This window comes from Apis laboriosa, unplaced genomic scaffold (genome assembly GCF_014066325.1).
Source record: "Apis laboriosa isolate Shangri-la unplaced genomic scaffold, ASM1406632v1 scaffold1321_cov151, whole genome shotgun sequence".
NCBI lineage: Eukaryota > Metazoa > Arthropoda > Insecta > Hymenoptera > Apidae > Apis > Apis laboriosa.
The window spans coordinates 2,167,661-2,192,550 of NW_025221248.1; the positions used below are offsets into that span (position 1 = coordinate 2,167,661).

Sequence of the window (24,890 nt, forward strand, 5' to 3'; positions counted from 1 at the left end):
ATCCGCGGCAAGTAGTACATGAAAATCATCAAGGATGGCGCTACAAGTACATAGTGTTAACCGCTACAATGAGTTCATTTGTCAGTCGTCGTACAAAGTGAGAAAATTCACAAAATTTATCATTATTTCATTTATATATTTATATTTTAGTAATATTTCTTTCTTTATTTATTAAAAAGAATTTATAATATATTGTAATATATTTATTAAAATCAAGATATTCGTTACTTATTTAATATCCCAACCTTATTTGAGGTTATGTCCGTTACTGTATTATAAAATAGAAATATATGAATCTTTCTGCAGTGTAAAAATAGCAGTAGGAGCTTTAGTATGCGAGGAAAGTATATTAAAAGGGGACATTACTATTGGACCAAAAACTATAATTCATCCAAGAGCAAGTATCATTGCAGAAGCTGGACCGATCATAATAGGTGAAGGAAACATTATAGAAGAAATGGCAACTATAGCAAATAGGTAATTTCAGATGTACTTATCAATCATATTCTTTTTTTTTTCTTTTTCATATTAAAATAAATTATTTGATCATTTTGTTATAGGTTACCACCAGATGCTCCAGAACCAGCAACAATTCCCGTACAAATAATAGGCAGTTATAATGTATTTGAGACTGATTGTACTTGTGAAGCATTTAAAGTTGGAGATAATAATATTTTAGAAAGCAAAGGTTAATATACACTAATAAAAAATTATTTATTTATATACATGTGTTAAGTACAATTGTACTTTTATTTATAGCACATGTGAGTCGAGAAATTGAACTAACCAATGGTTGTATTATTGGAGCATCGTGTTCATTAACAGAACCAGATATAATACCTGAAAATACTATAATTTATGGTAATGATTGTCAACGTAGAGAAATGCACGATAAACCATATGTAAGTTTCTATTGAATTTCAGATTATATCATAAATGACATTTGAAGTATATATAATTTCATATTTTATTACAGCCTCCAATAAGTCAAATAGAATTTTTATTAAAAATTTTACCAAGCTACCATCATATTCGTAAAGCTAATGTAAAGCCAAATAAAAATGAAGGAGGAATATAATTTACTGCATTACTAGGTAAATTATTTATATATATATGATTTATCAATGCAAAAAATATTTATATTCGGTTTTAAACTTATTTTGCTAAATGTTTATTACATTAAAATTCGTAGATAAAATCTAATTTTTTTTATTTTATTTATATATTATGTTTATTATAGAAGTATTATTATTATATAATAAATTATTAACATTTTGATATTAGATATATAATATATTATTAAATAACCCTCGTAATTTACTCAAAGTAATTGTAAATTACTTAAAGTAACAATTGAGAGTATTTATAATTAGCATTATTAATAAATAATTTTTTATTAATATATTTTTATTTATGGTTATTTAAAAATACATTTTTTATATAAAATTTTATGATTGAGATGTTATTATATAATAATATTCCAAGAAAAATTTATATTTATCTAGTACGTAATAAGAAAGAATTAAAATATAAGAATAATAATAAATGATTCGTGATATTGTATTATATTCACACATATCCTTTAATCTATATGATTGATAGACATATGAGATAGTTTAATTCCCTGCCCTGTTAACAGATGGCAGAACGATTACCTATTTTGAAATAAATTCTCGATTTTTGTTTAAAACGTTCAAATTATCGTCAAAAATTTACTAATTTTAGATTAAATATCGATTTATGTCAATCATATTTACTTATTCTGAAATATATCTCACATGCAAAACTACATTGGAAGCTTTATAAATATTCTTCAATGAGATTTTTAAAAACAATTCATATCGTTTTATTAATTAATTTCATAACATTATAAATAAATAAGTATATAAAAGTATACCTTTTTTTGTAAGAAACAGAATTGAAAATAAGAAAGACGTACGAAATGTCTTAATATCAGTGAATTTATGCGCAATGACAACGCGACAAGTTAATGTAACTTGATGTTTCTCCTTCCCGACGTTCTTCTTCGGGCAAACTCTCCGGAGAATCACAGCGGCACAATACTAAACGCTACACCTATGAATATGAATTAGCGTCTCGTTGAGGGGGTTGGATGCGAACCATTTACCGTTTCCGTCAGCTTAACCGCGTACCACACAGTGGTTCTCATTGCAATGCTCATTTAAACCGTAAACTACATTATACTTACTATATTATTTATCCAAATTAACTTCATAATCATATCGTGATGACACTTTATTGGCACTTTATCAAACAAATTAAACGATTCAATTACTTTACCAAATAAACTCTTTTTATTTATTCGACATATTCAAAATAAAAAAAAATGTTATACATTTAATTAATTAGATTTTACAACTTATGTATATTTATTTTTCTTATGTCATCAAAGAAGTTCAATATTTTATGTGAAGTGGAAAAGGAAATAAAATGTGTTTGATATTTTCTTTGAAAAGTGAACGATTTTGTGGAAAAAAATAATGTTTAAACGGTTGATTTTCATGGAAGAATATATGAACAGAAAACGCAGTTAAGAGCACGGTGGTTGCGAGCGCCACTTTATTTTAATGATCGCTCGTCGCAACCCCCTTGAACGCAACTCTTGTGGCGGAAAGTGGTGACCCGAGAGAGCTGTCATATTTTGACGTCCGCAGCGGGCGTTCTAAGCCTAGAAGGGAGAGACGAGAAGAAAAGAGATTATTTTTCGTCGCACTGGGAGAAGCCAGAAATCAGTACGACGACGGGCGGCCGGGGGGGAAAGTCCCTAATGGAGCAACAACCACGAATTTGTGTGGGTTTCCTTCCATCCCCGTTGGAATGAATTCGTCATTGATGACTTTTTTTCTTTTTTAACAACGAATTTAACTATTTAAATCAAGAAAACAATTCTACGACAATAATAACAAAGAAATAACTCCACGGATTTAATCTTATGCAAATTTATAATTAAATAAAATTTTAATTATGCGATCCAATCCTTTCCAATTTATGAAAATAATACTGCCCAAGAGAATTCTTCATATAAAAATTTATAAAAAGCATATTTTCTTTCTTAATAATTGATATACCATAAAGAATAAATTCATGCAATTGCAATATTCTCTATGAAAAAGTTTCATCATCCTGAAGCAACGAGATTCAGGAAAAGCGAAAAACGAAATCAAATAAAACGGAGTTAAAACGATCCGCCAATAATCCATGGAATAGTTATCGCATAACGATTTGCGCCACCGATAGACAGTCCCTCGAGGACGCTTCTCGATCATCTTTCCATCAACGATGGCGGCGGTCGTCAACGTGTCAAGCAGCTCACGGCGCCCTTGCGCTTAAATTGACGTTCGTGGACACGGGAGAACCGCTTTGTCGAGAGACGAACAAGAGTGACGAGCGTTGCGAATCCACGATTCGCTTAACATTTCCATTGTGAACGCGAACGAAGACTGGAGGGCGAAAAATGTCATGTACGCCGGCGGGATCGCGCGTAGAATTAATTCGATTTCGCCTGGCGGGGATTTCACGTAATTACTGGGAGAAACGTTGATTCGTTTCGTATTATCTTCAGTTTATAGCGATTAACCTTGTTTAATCGAAATTAAAATTTCATTGTCTATCGATTTATAAGTATTAACCCCATAATAACCGCCGTGTCACGTGAAAGATATAAATCATCTTTGGATCATACTTTGACAATTTGTATTGATGAAAAAAACAATTTTCTATTTTATGAATACAACTTATAATTTATTACTTCACACATTTCAAATCAAAATTGTAACAAATCACCCCCTTCTACTTCAAAATATTACCTACAGAAAGTTAAAATTCAAATTATTATTACTATATTCAATTGAAACGATTTCTACGATCAATTCCGAGTTGTCGACAAATTATTTAGTTACAAAATTAATCGACGTATTTCACCACTTTCATACGAGGGATCCAAAGACAGATGACTCGACATCGAAAGTAACACGATCGAAATCTTTCGCGAGTCATCCGGGATATTCATAACGTGGACGGGTCGTTTAACCCCATTTAGCGATCAAATCGTCGCCCATCGAGAGATCCGTGTCGATGCCGTGTATACGATCAGTGTCGTGTCGTCGGGATCCCGTCGCGCGGCCATCCCGAGCGCCGACGAGATAAACGATTCAATCGCGACAATGAATAATACTCGAGCGACGGTTAAACGCGGCAGCGGATCGGATCGGGTCCGCCCACGAGGCCGTCCGGGGGGAAACCACCCGTAAAATCCAAAAGGGGTGCAGTGGAGCGGGAGAGGCAGGGGGCGCCAGGCGACTCTGTGACGCGATTATGCTAACGAAGTTATTCCATTGTAACGCTGTTTACAACGGCGCGCATTAAGGCTACACCGGAACAATAGAGGCCCCCTGCCCCTCTAACCCTCTCCTCCTTGTACACGAGTCAGGGAATCCTCGGGAATCGCGCGGCCATTGTACGCCCTGTTCGAGAAGGAAAGCATCGCCGATCCTCGATGGATGATGGAGCGGTGAAAAAGTTTGGAGAGCGTGAGTTTTGATAGTAGGTAGGTGGTTGAGGGTGAAAAATAGGTTTTTGACGAGTCCCTTTTTTCTTCTCCTTTTGGGATGGAAGGAAGTTCAGATCTGTTGAATATTTTTGCCCTTTGGTGTTTTTGAATGTAGAAGATATGGATATGATTTGGGATATTGTGGTTTGGGAAAATATTCTTGTACGCGGAGAGAAGTTGGCGAAACGATCGAAACACAATGAATACAAGAGGAATGGAAGGGGCTACGTCAGAGTTTGGTTACACCCTATCGGGGACGCCACTTGACTCGTATTTAACTTTCAAATATATTTTATGCCCTTTGCATTTTAATACTTTCATGAATTCGCTATTCCTACACCCTTCTCCCTGCTCGTATGCATTTTCGATAAAACGCGCGCGATCTCGTATTACAAACCACCCTTATACGCGCCAACACTCACGATATTCGATTCAAAATTACATAATCATTTTTAATCTTATATCATTTGAAATGTTGTACATGTTTTCTTAACACGCTGTTCTGTCAACTGTCGTTGAATAACAATGATAACATTTTTCATAACAATGATAATATTTTTCTATCTTATCTTTTTCTTCCATTTGTTGTAAAAAAACTTACGAATGAAATCGTGCTAACCTCACAGATACTTCACCCACTGTGAAAATATCGTTAAAATTCGATTTCTACCCGATAACACAGAGAGAGAGAGACGAAGAGATCAGCGTGGGCGATTCTCGAGAGAAGGAAGAAACTCATGCCCGAACGAGCCCGGCATTTATGTGTCCATCGAAGCGTGGCGACACTTCGACGGGATTATTTGTAGGATTCAGTCGTATACCCGACATTTCCGCCGAATCCTTTGTACCATTCGCCCGTTACGCCATAGAATATTTTCGAGACGTATTTAGGCTTGTTTCGGACAGCCGGATATTCATCCCACTATTTTTACTCGATTCCATTACTCCCTCCTCAATCACTTTCACTTTTCTCTTTTTTACATCGCGTTTAATTTGCCTTTTTTTTTTATAATGAAAATCGAGTCGAAACAAATCATTAAATTTATCTCTCGAAAATAAAGTGTAATGTTAACAATTATCGTTCATATTAAAACTGAAGTTAAGAAAAGATTAACAGGGAGTTGAATTTATCTAAGGATATTTAATAGCGTAGTAAAGACAAGTATAATTAACGTACAGAGTCATGTATCTTTACATCACAAATATCCATTCATACTCATACTGGTTGTTAGGTAAAACGGGAAAAAGAGCAGCAAGAGGTAGAAGATTATCCCATAAAAAGTCCGTCTCTTTGAACGTCGAGCTGTTTGACTTGTCCCCTTCCATCCGAATGCGACTGCCGATCGCTTTGAAGTACACCGACGACATCATGTACATATTCCTCCCTGCCGGTCAGATAGCCTCCGATGAGAAAAAATTAATTAGTCGGCCAGCTGTGCTCCGTTTAAGCAAACGCGGAGATTAACAGCGAGAGTTTTGCTCCTCGCGCTTCCGTTCCTTCCGATCGATTTATCAAAGATTAACGTAAGAGATTTTTAATCGTTCCGTTTTCCTATTTGCTACAACTAGCTCTTCCATCTTTATATTTATATTCACATTCCGTTTAATCATCCGTCGTTGTACGTGTAAAATGACAAATACCTGGATAGACAACAACGTTCGATTCATCTTGTAATCAATATTCATAAATCAAATATTGATAATTGATTCATAGCTGTTAAATCAATCCTCTTCTTCTCTCGTTTATATAGATGGGCGCGCATTCACGCTTTCCAACTATGATTACGCGTAGATAGACACGGCACGAAAAAGCGAGAAGGAACCTCATCGTGGTTAGCCTCTCGCGGCGCATGGTAATCACGAACTCGATTGATTAGCCGACAAAGTCGTGCCGACAAATTAGAGGAATGCCATCTACGTTCCTGCTCGGCTCCCCCTCCGTCAAACCACATATGCATACACGCTTCTGTTCCATGGACGAAGCGGAAAGATTATCTGATTTGACGTGTGTGTACCGTGACGTCTTCGTTGCGTAGTTGTTTTTATGTCCATCACGTGAAACGTGACACACGTTCTGCAATCGTTATTTAGCGAAAAATTTTTCCCAATCCAATCCGTTTTTATTAAACAATTTTAAATTTTATACGATAATAACAATAATTTTAAATATCGACGAAAGGAAATCTTTGAAGAAAGTAGAGCAATCCAGATTATTGGAGCGGAAATATTTTAAAAAACTTTTCAAAAATATTAGATTTTCTCGATCGAGAAAAAGAAAAGAAATGTCACAAATAATTAATATAAAATATATCAGGGAAGATTGGAAAATTATACGTGCAATAATTACGTGCAAAATTTTGTCAAATTTTCCCCCTATACCTGGAAATCTTGATTACGCGCGATAAATCCCGTCTTACAAATGAGCGTAGTTTCCACGCGCAATTAGAAGCCGATTACATACATTTCGGCGATTATTCAGAACCGCGTGGACGTTTTAAGCTCTTTCTACGAGCGCATCTACATCCGCGACGTGGCATACGCGCGTCCGTGCCGCCTGTCGACGGCAAGCGTACGCACGCATCGCCGCCTTCATTTCACGCATAATTGAAACCACGTCCCATTTAATGCCGAGGACGTTCGCCACTTCTCCCGGCCGCGGTCTTCCTCTCAAGATAGCACCCGTTTAGTCATGTCCCGTACGGTTAACGTGATTTAGGCATCGGGCCCCGTTTAACGTCTCAACGAAAATGCTCGCTATTAATTTAAGCGGCAATCGTTTTTTTTCCACTGCATTCTCGCCTCGCGCTTCGTAAACACGTGAATCAGAGAAATCTTTTGTTGTATTCTCAAGAGGGGAAGCATTCGTGTGCGAATATTGATACGAATTTTTAATGATTGAGTGGCACTACTTATATATAGAATTTCAAATTTATTGCTTTTGTTATAATAAATAAAGAGATTCTGTGAAAATGATTTATACAGTTAAACAAAAACTTTATATTTTTAATTGACGAATCAATTAAGTAATGACTTTAATCATTTATTTCGTTGGTTTTGAAAATTGAAAATTTAAATAACGAAGAGATTTTTGAATGATATAAATCATTTTTAAATAATATGTTTGATATCTAAATTTTCCATATACATCTTCAAAAATTTTAATAAGCTTTATCAATGCCAATGATATATCATTAATATCCATACTTACTCGCATGTTTCGCAAAAAAAGCTTCCCTTTCTTTACATATTGATTATTTAAAGTATCTGTCTAAATTTACAAGCACAAAGCATACCCATCTTCTTTTTCTTTTTCTATGTATTATATATTTTTTCATCTTTATCTTCTTTTTTTACATACTATATATTCCTTTATGGTTATTAGAAATTATTAGAAAATTTATCTTTCACAAATTACAATCATTTTCGAACGATCCACCTCCATCACTGAAATGCATCATTCGAGTGCTATAAACCGTCCAACGTTCCCGGTAATGTAGCACGTCCCTGATGCATGCCACGGAAACCCCAACGATTACGAGACCACCAACGATTTCGGCTCCATAATGGTTCCCTAACTCATCGGATAGCCAACGTTACGACACGAAGTTGGATTAGATTTCGCGATAGGTATCCTCCATCGTGTACAATTTGTCGCCTCTACCATCGAGAAACTCTGGTCGATCCATTATCATGGCACACGGTACGCGTGATTCCTCGGTTTTCACGACGCCCACCAATTTTCTAACCATCGATTTCTCAGGGTGCACCCTCCGTGTTTTGTGGCTTGTTTTCCTCGCGGCGGACGCGGATTTAATGTCGAGCCGCCAATCGCGGATTCTAGACCCTTTCCATCCGCGTTTTTCCCCTCTCTGGTGGCTGCTATCTTTGGAAACGCAGACGCGCCATCCCTTTTGACGGAAATCTTTCTCTCACGTTTTGTCCCTTTTTTTTTCCCTGTTTGATGGATTCGCGTGGCTCGGAGGCTGTGAGAGCAACTCCCTTCGTGGAATAAGAATTGAATTATGGACGTAAGAAATAACGTGTTTTTGATAATAATTTAATATAGTAGGTTTTAATAGTAGAGGGATGATTAATTAAAAATTGTATTTTTTGGGATTTTTGGATTGAGAATGATTGTTATGGTGAAATTTGATTGACTGTAAAAGATTGTCTAGAAAGGAGAGTCAAAGATTCGTTTGGTACAATGTCTCGTTATAAGTCGTGGTGAACTATAAACGAGCCATTAAGTTGTAAATTAAAAGAAGAAACTGGAGAGTGATATCTCGTAAATAGAGGAAAATGGAGAAATGGAGGCGAATGGGAGCGAGAAAGAAGGGAATGGGGAAAGGAGAAATTGTGCGAGAAAGATAAAAGGAAAAAAGAAGTGGAAAGAAAATGAACCGTCAAATGTATACGGTATCCTTCTATTCGTGTAAGATTTAAATTCTTCTACCTAATTTATTCTATTCCAATCTTATTAAAATATATTACTTCTTCTTACTCTTTATTTTTAAAAATGATAAGGACTTGATAAAATTTTTATAAAAATTTTAGTAACAATCCTTTCTATTATTTCTCTATTTTCTTTGTATAATAATAATTCATCATTATCTCATATTATTTTTCATCATCATCATCGTTATCACATATATTTAAATCTCTTTATTGTTCAAATTTTGACAAATCAAGAAACTTATATTATACTTATTGATACTTTTCTTTTGCTTAAAAATTTAAAGAGAAATTTTTCAATCGCATAAATCATTTTTAGAAAATGTGATTCTCAATATTCCATTATCTCTTTTCCAATTAAATCATTCTTATGTCTGATTCCCAACAATATTGTACATTGTGTCCTTCCATATGTGTCGGATACGAAACATCAGGCAATTAAAAGCCATACTTTTACCGCAGCGTGCTTAAGAACCGAGGCGTTTAAGAGTCGACGCTTCCGTTCACACGTGCGTAACGAAAGATCTGCAAGAACGACGCCTCCGCGAAGTAAAATAAAGAGGAGACCACCGAGACAAGATTTAGGGCCGTCTGAGTATTCGTGTCTGAATCTCCTTGCGCGCGTCTTACGCTAGCGCTGGGGAAAATCCGTGCCTCGTGATGTCAACACGCGTGAAATGGCGAGAAACGTTGACAGAAATGAATGTTGTGTAAATTTCAACCGAGAATTCTGGTTTTACAATTTTTTCGAGTGTGGTTGTCTCTATGGGGATATTGTATTTATATGTTAGTAGATAATTTTAACGCGTTGGCAATATATCTCTTCTTGTTGATTTGATCGAAGTAACTTGACCAATATTTTATCTATCATTTTCTAAATAAAAACGAAATTATTTGTTGGATTTAGAATTTTTTTAATTGATAAACATGGATTATTAATATTGAAATATATGTAGATAGTAGTTTGAAATATTTATATAAAGTAGAATAGACAAGTAAATAGATATATGAATCTATAAATATTATAACTTGATTCAAAGTATAATTGGAAAATATAAATTTATATTTAGAACTTTTCGACGCTCAAATTTCACGAGAAATTCGTTTTAATTACAAGTTTCAACAGTTTCTTGGATTTTATTTACAACACTTTCATCTTGTTTTACAACCCGTTAAGTGCTATTTTGTCAGCCCCGTATTCTTCTGTAGATCCGGTCGATACTCACTTCCGCTTCGTTGTCACACGAACAACTTTCGTCAAAATGGTTTTCCTCGCACGATAAACTCCTTCTGACAGCATCTCGTAGACCAATATATATTTAAAGACCATTGAAACCTCTAAGAATAAAGAATCGTAATATTCACTTTGCTTCAATTCAAATTTCATCGAATGAAACTATTTCCGTGCAAAATGAAGGAATGAAAATTCCAGAAATATTATATTACATCTCTATCTCTTAAACGTTAATAGATGAATTAAAGATATAAATGAGAAAATAATTTTTGAACTCTTTAAAAGGTCGTTGTCGCAACAAGCTCGAAGATACATGGGTTTTGTATAACGTGACCACCCGTTTAACTTTAGATTCTGTTAGAAGCTCAATTAGACTGGTGTCGTGTTAACGAGTGCCAAAATAGCCTCACTATTAGCGTGATGTACCGATTAGCCAGCTTGGAAACGCCTACAAACAGAAGAAACGATGAATGGGTGTAACCTGCCACGACGTTCTTCTATGATGAACGAGAAATTATGCGTAAGTAATTGCATCCTTTGTTCGTCATTTCTTTTTTTTTTTCTTAATCTAATCTTAATCCTTGGAAAACAATACGGATATTATGATTTTTTTTTTAAAAAACAATATATTATAACAATAATTTAAAAACATGTTCTAGCATGTTCTATCCTACATATTAGATAATTCGAAAATAATTGTCAAATTTCAGAAATCTTGATCAGAGGCAATGATCATCGTTCATTATTTATATTAGTGATAAGAAAAATTTTATTGTTACATTTAAGAAATTTGATCATGTTTTTAAATTTATCAATACACTCAATAATACGATTCCTTAACGATACTCTTACCATCATAATTATTGGCCACCATTCTTACTCATCAAATTAACATTCATCAAAATCAGTTGCAATAGGTCCGAGCTATTTCGGGTGGGCCGACTCGCGTGCATAATCGACGCGTTATTAGACCGGTCACGTGGGTGTATTTACGTCATAACGAGTATGCATAGTGATCAGCGTTAACGAGGCAGCTCAGCTTTCAGCACGGTGCACGTTTACCATAAGCCCACCAACCGCGTCCCTCTCGTATTTTTATCGTTCGACCGCGAAAGCCGCCGATGAACGTGTCTTCCATTAGGTTGCTCACCACGCCACCCCCGCACTACGTTTCCTTAACGAGCCCGGCTATCCGTGCCGATCTTGACGCGAGCCAATCCACTACCAGGATAATGATGTACCCTTCTCGGTGTCAATCCGCTCGGCGTCATCGGGATCGTGTTTGCTCAACACAAGAATCAATCTTGTCTTGTAGACTCTGTAGAACTTTCCTCGACTTCGACTTTCATCCTTGAGAATTCTATTTAAGATCCGAGACGAAGAGGATTTAGAAACGATAATTGAAGAGAAAAGGCTTTGAAAGTTGTCCAAAGTGTATTTGTATTCATTCGCCTCTATATTCGTTGAATCCAATATTTATCATATTTTTTGTCGGAAGTTTCAATATTTGCCATCAAAAATTTCTTAGTACATGATTCGTCTTCTGTCATTCACGACTTCTCAAAATAAACAATATTTCGATATGTGTTTCTCTTAGAACATAATAAGCGTCGATTTTCTTTTTGAATATTCTTCATTGTAATTTTGTGATTTTCGTTCATTACGGAATAGATAATAATGAAAATAAGCAACGCGAGAATTTACCAGACCTCTGTATCGTTAGAACGAAGAAATATCAGAAATTTCTGGAGAAGGAAAACCAAGCCATCCCTATATAACTCTAACACAGGAACGATTTTGTCCGTCACAGGCGGCAATTAACGTTGAATCGATGCCAGACTATCCAGGGCCACGGTACGGGTGAAATTCATCCTTGGTCCAAGCTCGATCACGCCGGCGGATCGCGAGCGCGTAAGGACAAAAGCGGCTACGGCAGCAAGATGGCGGCCCACGGATCGGTAGGCGCGTCCGTGAACGTAGTTGGCTCGTTCGTTGACCAATCAGAGACGCGGCTAAACCGCGTCCGTGCGGTTACGCGGCCACGCCAGCTGCCACGCCGCCGCGAGTCGGCGCGTCACGGACGTGGCCCAGCAATTGAAATGCGGCTCGCCGCCGGCCGCCAGTTGCCCGTCGACTTGTGCCCCGTGCGGTCTTCTCCACGTGCTTTTTTTTTTCTCTCTCTCTACCTCTTCTCACCCCCTCTGATTCCTTTTGGCTCGTGTTTGGAAACGCGTACACACGCGTTCCTCCGGCACGGCAACGAAAAGGTGAACGGGGGAAGGGGTCGAAACGGATCCGCGTTTTAAATAAATTGTGGTTCTGAGTGTCGTTTCTTTTGGTGATTCTGGAAACTTTGGATATTGGGTATTATTGGAGAATTGGATTCCAGGACGAATGGAAGGTCTTGGTTCGAACGGAACTGTGATTCGGAGTGAGGAAGTGGAGATTTTTCGAGCGGAAGATCTGATCGGAAGATCTGGAGGAAAGGTGAACATTTTTTGTGAAGGAGAGGAGTAAGATTGGAGAGCTTGGATTTTGTGATTTAATGGAAAGTTTTCTTTGGGATTGTTAGTACAAGGTGATTGAAATTCTACAACGTGATACTTGGAACCTCGTGTTTGAGGAACTGGAATTAATTATAGTGAGTTAAACTGCTGCCTTTGAAAGGAAGAATATGAGAATTTAGTCTATGGATATAGAACTGTTCAATTTCTGTGTTATTTGAAGACTTTTAAACTAAGTAATCAAGAAAATTATATAAAAATTAAATATATGAAGATTAATTTAAAATATTCTATGAACTTAAATGTCATGTTATTAAACCACACTTAATAAAAGAAGTATTTGTAATCAGTATCAAAAAATATGCATTTACATAAATTTTAAAATCAGTATCTAATAACAAAATTAAGATATACATATATTATAGTGCAAGCGAGAAGATATATTTGTTAGGAATACGTAATTTCACAGTAATGAAAATATTTTAATGATGGACTTATTGATGCACGCATAAAGCTTTTAATGTACGCATGATTATTATAAAACTGGCTGTTACAAAATAACGGTACTCTGTGTTATTTAAATAATTCAATTTTAATGAAACTTTTGCACCGAGAAGCCTCGTTAGAATTCATTAATTCACTTTTAATGGAGCAATAAATATTCATATCGAATTTTATAATCATAAAACCACTTCAAAGCGATTCGATATCACTATTAAAATATAATTGGATAATAACTATTAAGAAACGATTATATATCGAATATCGAACAAATCCGAAAAAAAATATTACTTGTTATCATCGCACATGATATTAATTCAAAAGATTCGGAACATATCGGAGGAAGGAATCGTAACAATCGTCGAATCATGAAACGATAGATCGTTTATCGTCACAAAATTTCGAGAGAGAGAGAGAGAGAGAGAGAGAGAGAGAGAGAGAGATGGATTCCAACGTAGAGGAAACGGAATTGGACGTCGGATCAGCGACCGACGAGCTCGAATCTTCGATCGGAGAATCGAAATTGCAACGGCGACCAACACCGAAACCGTTCACGATCGAGAGTTTGATCGGTAATTGCGGCACACAGAAGGGAAGTTGCGATTCAGGGAGTCAAGGAGAGAGAGTGAACGAAAACGAAGAGGATTCTGATCGAGATAGGGAATATCTTTATCAGAGACATTACTTGGCGACAGCGGCTGCCAGTGCACTTCCTCCTGGTTGGTTTGTGTTTCGAACTCGCATGCAAATTATTCCTTCTTCTTCTTCTTGCAAAATATTGAAGAATTCTTGTAAAATTTATAGAATAGGAAAAATATTGGAAAAATGTTAACATGTATTAACAATGTTCGTATAAAGTTCTTAGAATTCTTTTGGATAGTTATATATAGTCTTATGTTATTTGCCTTAGTCATTGCAGCTATTATAATATAATAGATGTAGCTGTACAAATTAAATTATGAATGCACAATCAACTATTGGGACATATCATGGTATAGCGTGTGTAATCAAGTATCGTAATAGATTATTTCTTTATCTTGCATAATTATATATATATATCACGTGGTGGGGACAATTATTCTGATTTTTCTATTCATTCTCTGTTAAACATTTAAATATATTAATTATATTTGCAATATTTCTCAATTATTCTCATTATATGAATAATAATGAAAAATTTATAAAATTTTATTCATTTCCGTATTTACACACGAAATGTATATTTTATTCAAAATAGCTGCATTTTAAAATCAAGTTATTAGAATAAAATTACTTATTTGATGTTATATTATTGTATCTGTATTGATTATTTAATTCCTTAAGAGTATCGAGAAATAGGAAAATATTCATTATTTACAGAAATATATTATTTAAAATATACCCGATTTATATATAAATTTATAGAATATAAAATAAAATACAAATCTCATCAATTAATTATCCGTTACATATATTCTACAACCTCGTTTTCATTCTGAATCTTGTAATTACCGGATGTAGCATGCATAATTTAATCCGTGAACGCCCTACTTTTTCCGGGGAATGAAGTTTACTTAAAATAAATTCCTCTGAACGTCATCTTAAGAATGTAATAAGCTTCAGATTTATACGACATTGCAATTTTCATAGATCGTTTTTTTAAAAATAAATCGTCGCGGATAAAAATCAAAATAATATCTCATCGTGACATTTGATTTCGTACGATATTCATAGAAATTATTATCTTCGTTGATATACGTATCAAAATAGCGATACTCTAAATTAAATAAATACAATCATGTAGATTATTTATTAAAAAACAGCTATGGAAAAAATTAATAAAATAGAATTAATATCAAGCTCTATTTACAAATTGTTACGATCTCGATTATTCGGGTATATAAATTTCTTTAGAGTAAATATTGATTGATTAATTTTTCGTGGTTCCAGGTTTCGGAGTGCCGCTCGGTTTGTACGGTGCATGGCTACCGATGCGGATGTACGGTAGCGGCGGGACTTCCGGTGTCCCAATGTTACCAGCGCATACCTCCGCCAGTTATCCGTCTCATCAGGATCTTTATCAGAATCGGTTGTCGCAACATCTCGGCCCAGGAACGAATCACCTTCAAGGCGCGGCTTATCCGATCCCTTGTCACCGTGGTTCAAATAATCGTGGCTCGACCAGTTTCACGGATAGCGAGGACGATGGTAGTATCGATTCACCGGCATCACCTGCTCACGATCTTTCTAAATCGAGACACGGTAAGTGTTGAGAGTTGTATATAGTTAAATATAAAAATAGAATTTGCAGTATGAATTTTTTTTCAAAATAAGTAATTTTTACTACTTTTACCATTTTCGAATGATTTTTAATAAGTAGACATTAGATTTAAAATTAAATTACAAATTTAATTTTATTAATTTTCACAATATTAATCGTTGTTTTCGATTTATGATTTTTGAATTAGATAAATATTGTATGATGATGATGTAATGTTACGTTACACGAAGCACGTACTACGATAGATACTCAAGATTGAACATCTTCGATTCTTCGATGGTTTATTAACCACTGCACCGACGTGCAAACGGGATCGTGAAATACCTATTTATTTATATTCTGCTATTAACTTACAGCCATCGGTAATTCTATATTCGAGGCACGGGCGAGCTCTATACCATAGCTCGATGTCTGACGGTTGTTAGTGTTAACAGGATGCGGGAGTGATCGTTTCAATTATTTCTAGGACTGACGAAACACGGTAGCAATTAGCAATTGAACGATCGATCAGAATCTTATTAGAACGATGGTAAATCCGGTTTACATGTGTCTTCAACGAATGACGTTTTCTTTCAATGTATTCAATAACTTTGGTTTCTTGACGCTTTAGAAAATCATTAGGTATTCATTAGCACATTCAATGTATCTCTTTACTCACACTTTATAAAATTGCAAAAGATCAATCATCATAGAACAGCTTTGTTATTTGTTATTAGTTTAAAAACATTCCTACGAATTTTTCTCGTACGTAGATTTTTCATCGATTTCACGGAAAAATACAATACGACAAATTATCGATCGGATCGAAGAAATTTCCGAACATCGCCCTTCTGTTCGGGGAACAGGGGTTCTTCGTCGAATGTTCGCCCGGCGTTTGAAATTCGGCCAGGATTCACCGAGTACCGTATCACGTACTTAAGCGCGTGTGCGTACGGAATTTTACAGATGTGTGCGAGCTGTATGAGATTTGACTTTGGGACGCTATAATTTATGCACGCTTCTGTGGATCTCGGGCCCTTTGCCGGCTTCGATCGTGGCGACTGCGATCGTAGTCGAGGATACGCTCCTGGAATCCTTAAACGATTCATCGCGATTTTTTTCGATTCGCGTTTCTCTCCGTGACACAGATGACGCTTTCCTTTTCCTTGCCCTCCGTTGAGGGAAGGAAAAGACGATGGAAATTTTTGAATTTCATTTGTCACTTGTTATTTTTGTATTTCCTTCTTTTCTTTTTTTCTTTTTTTCTAATTTGAGAAAGATTATTATTTAAAATTGTAAAAATAATTTATGAAAGGATAAGTACCTTTTTCAACTATCTGTTGACTAAATTGAGGATTATAATTGCTCCAAAGAGCATTATTCGAGTTAATGAACTCTGATCACGAATCAACGAAGTCACGTAATACGTTGCTTGCTTACTAATCACTTTTCGTTCCCATTTCGTCCAATTTATTATCCCTTTCCTTCTCTGAAATACACTGCATGGAATGATCGAAGAACCACCGACGCAAATTAATTTAACCCTCGGTTAACTTGTTAATTAAAATGACCTCCATGATATGATATTACAATTATACGATTATGGACGCTTATGCAAATTTTGTGCCTATACAAATATCCCTCCTCCCTAAACAATATTCCAGTACACTTAGAATTCCTCTACATTCGAATTAAATTTGGAAAATCAATGTATTTTCCTGATTTCTTACATTCTGCAAATTAAAACAATACTGCTAATTTAAAACAAATTTTACTACCATACAAGTTCTATCGTATCCAAATTAAAACTATAACTTGAAGCGATAATATCCAAGTTCGAAATTTCTTACGTTCCTCTCCAAGGGAAACTCGAGAAACACAACCGCCTAATTGTTTCGAACAGGTCCGTAATGGGTCGCGACGGTTGTTCGGCCGATGCCGCGATGGTGGGGAGGCCGATGTGTTCGATGGAAAGTCGAAACTCGCCGATCACGTATTTCCGAAGGCGGCGCGGGGGCGAACGGACGATCGACGAAGTCGCGCGCATTTATTCGTGGCCGATCACTTTTTATTGATGTACCGCCGACCGAGGCGATTTCGTATGCGCAACGAAATGGCTTCGAGGAATCTGTCATCGGTCATTTATGACGCACCGTGCCGAACCGGTGTGCCGATCGTTACGACGAACACGCCGATCGAGAGACGTATCGCCCTCTCTATTCTTAGCCCCCCGTACATCGGAAACGATCCACCTGAATCGTTTTCTCCTGGTTCGGTTCTCTGTGCTCCCGTCGGTTTTATCGTTTTATGCCTTTTTTTTTCTCTTTCTTTTTTTTTCTCTCTCTCGTCGCCATGTACCATTGTATATAAAGAGGTTTCAATGGAGGAAGTTCTTACTGTGATCGAACCGCCTCAATGTATTTTACGTTCGTGACATATGTATGAGTCTTTCTCTGAGGTCAAACTGGTTATAACTCCTCTCTCTCTCTTTCTCATGTTTATCATTGGTTAGGTTTGATTTTGTAAGTTGATTAATAAATTAAGTAATAAATAACAAAGAAGTTTTTGTAAATAAGTAAAAAAGATTTTTGCGAATACATTCGTTTTTGGAAGTGAATTTCTTTTCTTTTTTCTTTTGCTGAATGAATTTTATTCAACATTTGTTTTTAGATTTTCTAACACATTTTCTAACCGACATTTCCAATTTTCATTCATTCAGCGAATTGTCACGTACATTTTATGTGGTTTTCATTTAAGAGACGATCGATCATATAATTCTATTTGCGTGGTGTCTGGACCGCTTTAAACGAACCGCGAGTCTCAAAACGGTTTCAATCTCGCTAATGAAATTTTTATCTAATTGTGTCATTTAGCTCGCAATAGATCGAATATATGAATGAATCCTGTTTCCGTTTGGAATTTTTCGAAGCAAAATTTTTATTTTTATTTACCTGGGATTTTGTAAAAATAAATATCAGTAAAAATTCCATTTATTAATATTTGCTTCTATTTTATTATTTTTAAATTTTTACAAAGAATTTTATCAAATCACAGGATACAAAATGATTGAATAATAAAAGAATTTGTAAATTTTAATAAATCTATTTTTAATTATTTATATATGAATGGTATAAAGTTATTCACGAAGATTAAATGATAACAATTTTCAAGAATCGTATATATCTTGAAAATTCTTTATTAATTTCACTACTTTTTAATGGAATTTCCTTTCATTAAGAAAAATGATAGACATTGCATTGAAAAGTGAGGCGGAAAATTAATCGTATTAAAGAAACGTTATGGATGAATAAAGTTATGAATATAAATAAAATAGTAAAATATATCGATCGTGAATTAAATGAAATTATCCAATGAATGACTATTTGATGGCAGTATGAATGAGATCTTTTAAATCATAGAGAATTTATAGAATCTTAAAGAATTCGTTCCATCTGATAAATGTTCGAAATGAATTGAAACGACGTGCATAATAATTTTTCAGAGATTGATATATGAATTAATTCTCATTCTATTAAATGGAAAAGTCGAGCAAAGATTTGACAAGTTTATTTTCTAATCTGGTTCACACTTGATGAATGCTTTTCCCCAATATATTTTCGAGTTTTTTCATTTGCATTTCCCTTTAAATATTTATTTTGCTCTCGAGAAATAACGTGCACTTATATTTAACAAAAATCGATTCAGAAATTTATTCTTTATTTCATAAATTTATTCTGTTATTAAAAGAGAAAATCTTTTTTCCCCTTTTTATATTGAACAATTTAAATTTATCTACAATTTCTAAAATTTCTTATATTATATCTAAATTTATTAATTGAGAAATTTGAAAGAATTTTGAAAGAAGTTTTCATTTTTTATCTTATTAGAAAAAGTTTCTTTTCAGATTAAAGATTAAAATGAAAATAAACGCGGTTTCTGTGTCACTTCAATCACTTTTCGTTTCCATTAAGAATTTCTTACATTAACTTCATTGAATTTCAGCAATCAGCTTCACGACTTCACTAAACGATTTCGTCTGCTCGTTAAATAGTATGATTTATTTAATAGCTATGTCAAATAACATTTAGTCGCATCGATCGCAAATTTAATTGACGTTAGTCAAGATATCGATTAGGAAGCAAGAATTATGATGTCTATAATTTATAAGGACTGAAATTTAATATAACACGAAGAAATATAATCATTCTCAACTCGTTAAATTATATTTAGATATTAATTGTAAAGAATCTTTCACGAACTTTTCGTGATCAATATTCTTTTATTATCGAGCAAAGCGAAAACAGATTTTTTTCTGCTTTTCCAGCAGAATCTCGATTTTTTTTTTTTTTTTTTTTCTTATTCATTACCCATCGTGATCCCTATGGCGAGCAACACGGCAAAGGAGGGGTCGTCTTGCTGTGCTTCATTCCCAAGAAGAAACCAAATTCTGAGGAAAAAAAACTTGTCCAAGGGGAGCAGCACGATCTGAATTGGATCCTTCGATTACTCGAATCAGTTAATGGCCTCGCAAAATAAAGAATTGGCTAAATACAAATCATCCACGTCGATTTATCGATAATTATTCTTGATTAAATTAAAATCCAATCGTCTAAGAATTTTTACAAATATAAAATTTATCGAAATATTCAAAAATGCATGTAACTTCTGTTCTGTTTTGTCGGTTTAATATTTATATCGAGAACCAATTCACAGTAAAATTATCTTGTTAATAGGAAATCTAATGAATAATCCATATCAAATGGATATAACCTAGATATGTCTTTGTGCGTATGTGTGTGAATATTTAAAACATTTATAGCTTTACGATGATATCGTAATATCGATAGTATGAAATTTCTTTTCGAATTAAATGATATTGTTTCCAACTCTGATATCATCGATGCAATTTATTTACTTTCGAAAATGATAGAAATATATATTTCACATATAAAGAAAAAATATATATATAATAAAAATAACATTCAATATATTTTAGAAATGATTAAAAGAAAGAAAGAAAAAAAAGAAGAAGAATAGTAAAATAGAAAAAATATAGGATAATGAGTTAAAGGGAAATTTCCAAGTTTCAGAACGATAAAGCAATCGGTGGAACTGAATAAAAAGGCATCTTATTACATAACTAATTCTATTTCAAACCGTAAATACCGTGAACGTAGCATAAGATAATAGCTCGATGTCTTCTCTGTCATAAAACTCTCGAAATGATTACTTTACAATCGCAGAAGGGGTATTACAGTTTATCGAACTACGTTATAGCATGAGTTTCACTCGCTTTTAGGAGAAAAAAAAAAAGAAGAAGAATGATTTTTTATCTATTATGGGCAAAATATGACAATTTTCATGTGATGATAGTGAAAAAAAAAAAAAGAACTTAGGATGATACATCTGTTTCCAACGTTTTTCAAAACGTTCGCTCGACGAGAATATATCATAAAGATATAGTATAGTTCCATACAACGCCATTCCGACGGGTGCAGGAACCGGATCGAACCTCGAATTGGCGAATAGCCAATATCTTGGTGCACTCCAGCTAGTATAGACAACTGTACTTACCGTGTTTCATTGCATATCATAATGATAATCGCAAGCAATGAATTCTATAATTTTCAAATTGAAATAGAACATAATGCGTTAACAATTTTAACACATTAAAATTACAATTATTGCAATTATTGTTACTTTAAATGTAACTCAATTTCAATTCACTTTGAAAAAAAAACAAACACATTCATTTATAATATCTTCCAAATAAAAATTTCCAAGCTTCTTCTATACTATTCTACATCTATCATTAAATTTATCCAAAAAAAGAGATTACAAAAGAGTTTTCAACCGTTGCGACAATTTGAACAATTAAATTTAATAATGCGTGTTTAAATATCACGATCCCGCGTCAATTGATGCGCCAGATCCGATAGGTTAAATGTCGATAATTCCCAATTTTCTAAACATAGAACACGAGAGACGTCTTCTGGCGTATCGAGCAATTGCTCTATACAAAGTTAATGGCGAGGAAAGAGCGCGGAATAGAGATGTAACGGTATCGTTTCAACGATCGATCAGTCTTCGCGTATCGTATAAAATGTAAAGACCACTAGGGGACAACGCCCGAACGTTTGTCCACGGTGTGCATCGCGGTCTCGTCTCTCTCGTATACGCGGAAGCGTATGGCCCATTCAATCGAAACTCTTTGAATTAATAAAGGTACGGGTGCATCAAACTTACCCTCCTCCCCCCGTCGAGGTAACTTCGTCGCAGAAACTTGATGTTGCGCGTTGTATCGTAAGCGCGGAACAGTCGTAAACAACGAAAATAAAAGAATAAAAGAAGGCGGAAGCTATAATCTCGACAACTTGTAAATGATTGTTGTATAGGAGTTGCGAGTTTTCCACGATCGTTATTCATTTCTGGTCGTGATATCTGAGTACATCGATAATGACGATGATGGTCTCTTTGATTCGATATTGCTTGAGCATGATAATATACAATTTTTGACAGAAAATATTGAATCATGTTTCAAATAATGGAAATTTATATGAATTATATAAATGTGTTGAAAATTTTACATATATTGAAATTGTAAATGTACAAAACAATGATAGATGAACAAGATAATAATGATGTATTATGATTATAGAAATTATTTATGATGGATTTGGAACCATAGTGAATGAAAATTTTCAAGTATTCCTGTTTAATTGAGCTTTCAAAAAAGAATTGATAATCATAGTAACTTTAAATTTATAAAACATTGATATATCCGTTTTTTATTTCTGTTTTATATTGCTCGTATTTCTCAAGTTTCGCTCATCGATTTTTGTGGTACTATCAAGCAGTCTAAATAATTTTTATAAGGAGCTTTAATATCTAAATGACGATTCCGAATAACCTATAGTCATCGACTAAAAGTTTTATCAAGACTTAAACACATTTCTTCCAAGAATTTCTCACTTCACCATTACCATTACGAAAGGAAACTTTTTCATTCGAGGCTCATTAATATTTTATTTGTACATCAACTAAAGTACATAAAACGCGGTGAAATAATAAAACAATACTTTGTTCGTCGCCGTTTACTATAAGTGGAGTGTTCAGCTTGTTCGTAAGAGACCGAGGAAAAAGAGAATAGAACACGTGGAAAATAACAGAGTCAGGAAGCGAAACTTCGATCGAGAGACATACGCTTTATGGTCGAGGCAGTTGCATGTCCCGCATATTAAATCTTCTTCTTCTTCTCAAACTGTATTGCTGTTAATTCCAATTAATTCCGTCGAATACCGAATGCAATTGTCCAGCCGCACAATGATAAATCACGAATAATGAATCCCTTTTTCAAGATTCTAATCATTACAACATTAAACAAGATATATTTTCCATCAGCAATAAAGAAGAAAAAATTTTCAAAACTTCCTGACAGCCAAACCTTCGCATAAATTCGCATTTAAGAAATAATTTCCTCATCGTTCACTCGTTGATTCCAGGTTCAGAAAATGGTCGCGCCTCGGCGGACAGCGAGGATGAAGGCGGAGGACTAAGCGTGACCGGCGAGGGTCACGATGCGACCGACACGATGTCCAGCAACGCGTCCAGCAACGTGAGCCCCGGGGGATCCCTAGAAAACGGCCAAGGCACGTCGACAAGCGGATCAAGCAACAACAACAACAACAACAACAACAAGGCCAGACGAAGGCGAACAGCGTTCACCTCTGAACAATTATTGGAACTGGAACGGGAGTTCCACGCGAAGAAATACCTAAGCCTCACCGAGAGATCTCATATCGCCCACGCGTTGAAATTGTCGGAGGTCCAGGTGAAAATCTGGTTCCAGAATCGGAGAGCCAAGTGGAAAAGAGTGAAGGCGGGGTTGAGCGGCGGTGGTGTCGGATCCGGGGCGAATAGCTTGGCGACACCTGGTGCCTCGAGCAGGCATAACGGCGCTGCCGGGCAACATTCTGGGAACGGTACCAGGATCGTCGTTCCGATTCCTGTTCACGTTAGCAGACTAGCTGTCAGATCTCACCACCATCACTTGGAGAAGTGTGCCAGGCCGCCGAGAGTCAGGCCAACCGCCGAGAATCCTGCTTCCAGCGCATCCTCGTCCGTTCTGGGAGATGCTCTTGGATTGGTTAATTCATCCATTAATCTGAGCGGCCAGGTACAGAGTCCTTTGAGCAGCGGAGTCGGAATCGGGGTCGGTGTCGGACTGAGAGCCTTCACGGTTCCCTCTCATCGCGGTGGACTTAGTTCTTCCGGCAGGTAGTGAAAGCTAAGAAGTGAATTGTGTTGATATTAATTGGAGATACGTGATGAGAAAGGTTTTCTCATTATTTACGAGGAGGAATGTTATTTACGAGAAAGGAATTAATGTTGATAGGGACGTTGATGATGAAACGAATAAGCGAAGATCGTTGATGAATTAGGAATGATTTGTGGAGTTGTATAGTGATCTGGATATTAGTATGAGAGGATGAATTACGAGGAAGAATATCTTCGATGGAAAAGAGAAAGAATATTGTATAAGTGATTTATTATGTTAACTTGAATAACGAAATTCTTGGAAACCTGTGATGCCTTCGATTTCACTTCGAAGTACTATCTCTTCCATCGTTCAATTCTCCCTCGTGATCCATCCAAATTATTCCAAAATCGTCCAATATTTTCTATATATTCACGATCGAGATCAACTTGTAAATAAGTGTACCCACCCTTGATGATTGAAAATGACTGTGTAAATAGCTTTCGCACAGCGTACTGCCTGGACTGTATTCTCCCGAACAGGGGTCGTAGGTCGTACTTGTAGATAATTTCCTTACGTTTAAGCGAGCCTCTGCTCCAGAACTAGTTGTGGCACGATGATATCGAATCGATCGAGCCTGCGATCATCATTTGGAGCGAAAGTGTATATCGAGAAGGCAATAAAACGTGCGAATATCATGTGAAATATCGTGTTCCTGTGAATGCATACCATATCATTGATTCCCAGCTTTATACGGCGTCAATGATATTATAAAGGCGCTTGTAATACGTGATGACTTTTCGAAATTTATATATTCAATTTATAAGTCACACGAATCTCAACATTTCCTTCTCTAAATTCCTTAAAATTCCTTTAAAAAATTTATTAACGACTCGTTCTACTAATAAAATAACACCTCGTACTTCAATTAAAATGATAATTCAACAAAAAAAAGAGAACTTGAGAACTTTTTTGATCCAATTTTTCTAACAGAATAGAAAACTTCATTCACACGTTCCTCAAACATATTTGATAAATACCTTTTCTTACGAGAAGAAAGAAGAAAGAAAATCACTTTTATTCGCACGAGAATCGACGAAAAGAAGCTACATCTGCCAAACTCTTCAAGAAAT

The 24,890-nt window shown here is 35.3% G+C and overlaps 2 protein-coding genes across 4 annotated transcripts; both read left to right on the top strand.

Annotated features, from left to right (window-relative positions):
- The first annotated feature begins 68 nt into the window (after positions 1 to 68).
- LOC122720646 (dynactin subunit 6) lies at positions 69 to 1,212 on the top strand. Its single transcript, XM_043947451.1, has 5 exons — positions 69 to 97; positions 307 to 477; positions 561 to 688; positions 760 to 902; positions 977 to 1,212. Exons 1-5 carry the CDS (start codon positions 69 to 71, stop codon positions 1,076 to 1,078), a joined length of 573 nt encoding a protein of 190 aa, XP_043803386.1. The 3' UTR covers positions 1,079 to 1,212.
- Positions 993 to 24,478, top strand: LOC122720645 (homeobox protein unplugged-like). 3 transcript variants are annotated; one of them, XM_043947450.1, is made up of 3 exons: positions 993 to 1,094; positions 15,191 to 15,502; positions 23,003 to 24,478. In XM_043947450.1, exons 2-3 carry the CDS (start codon positions 15,232 to 15,234, stop codon positions 23,779 to 23,781), a joined length of 1,050 nt encoding a protein of 349 aa, XP_043803385.1. In that variant the 5' UTR covers positions 993 to 1,094; positions 15,191 to 15,231; the 3' UTR covers positions 23,782 to 24,478. The 3 variants fall into 3 exon arrangements, with proteins under 3 accessions (XP_043803385.1, XP_043803384.1, XP_043803382.1); XM_043947449.1 differs by lacking the exon at positions 993 to 1,094 and adding an exon at positions 10,641 to 10,776; XM_043947447.1 differs by lacking the exon at positions 993 to 1,094 and adding an exon at positions 13,704 to 13,980.
- The last annotated feature ends 412 nt before the right edge of the window (positions 24,479 to 24,890 follow it).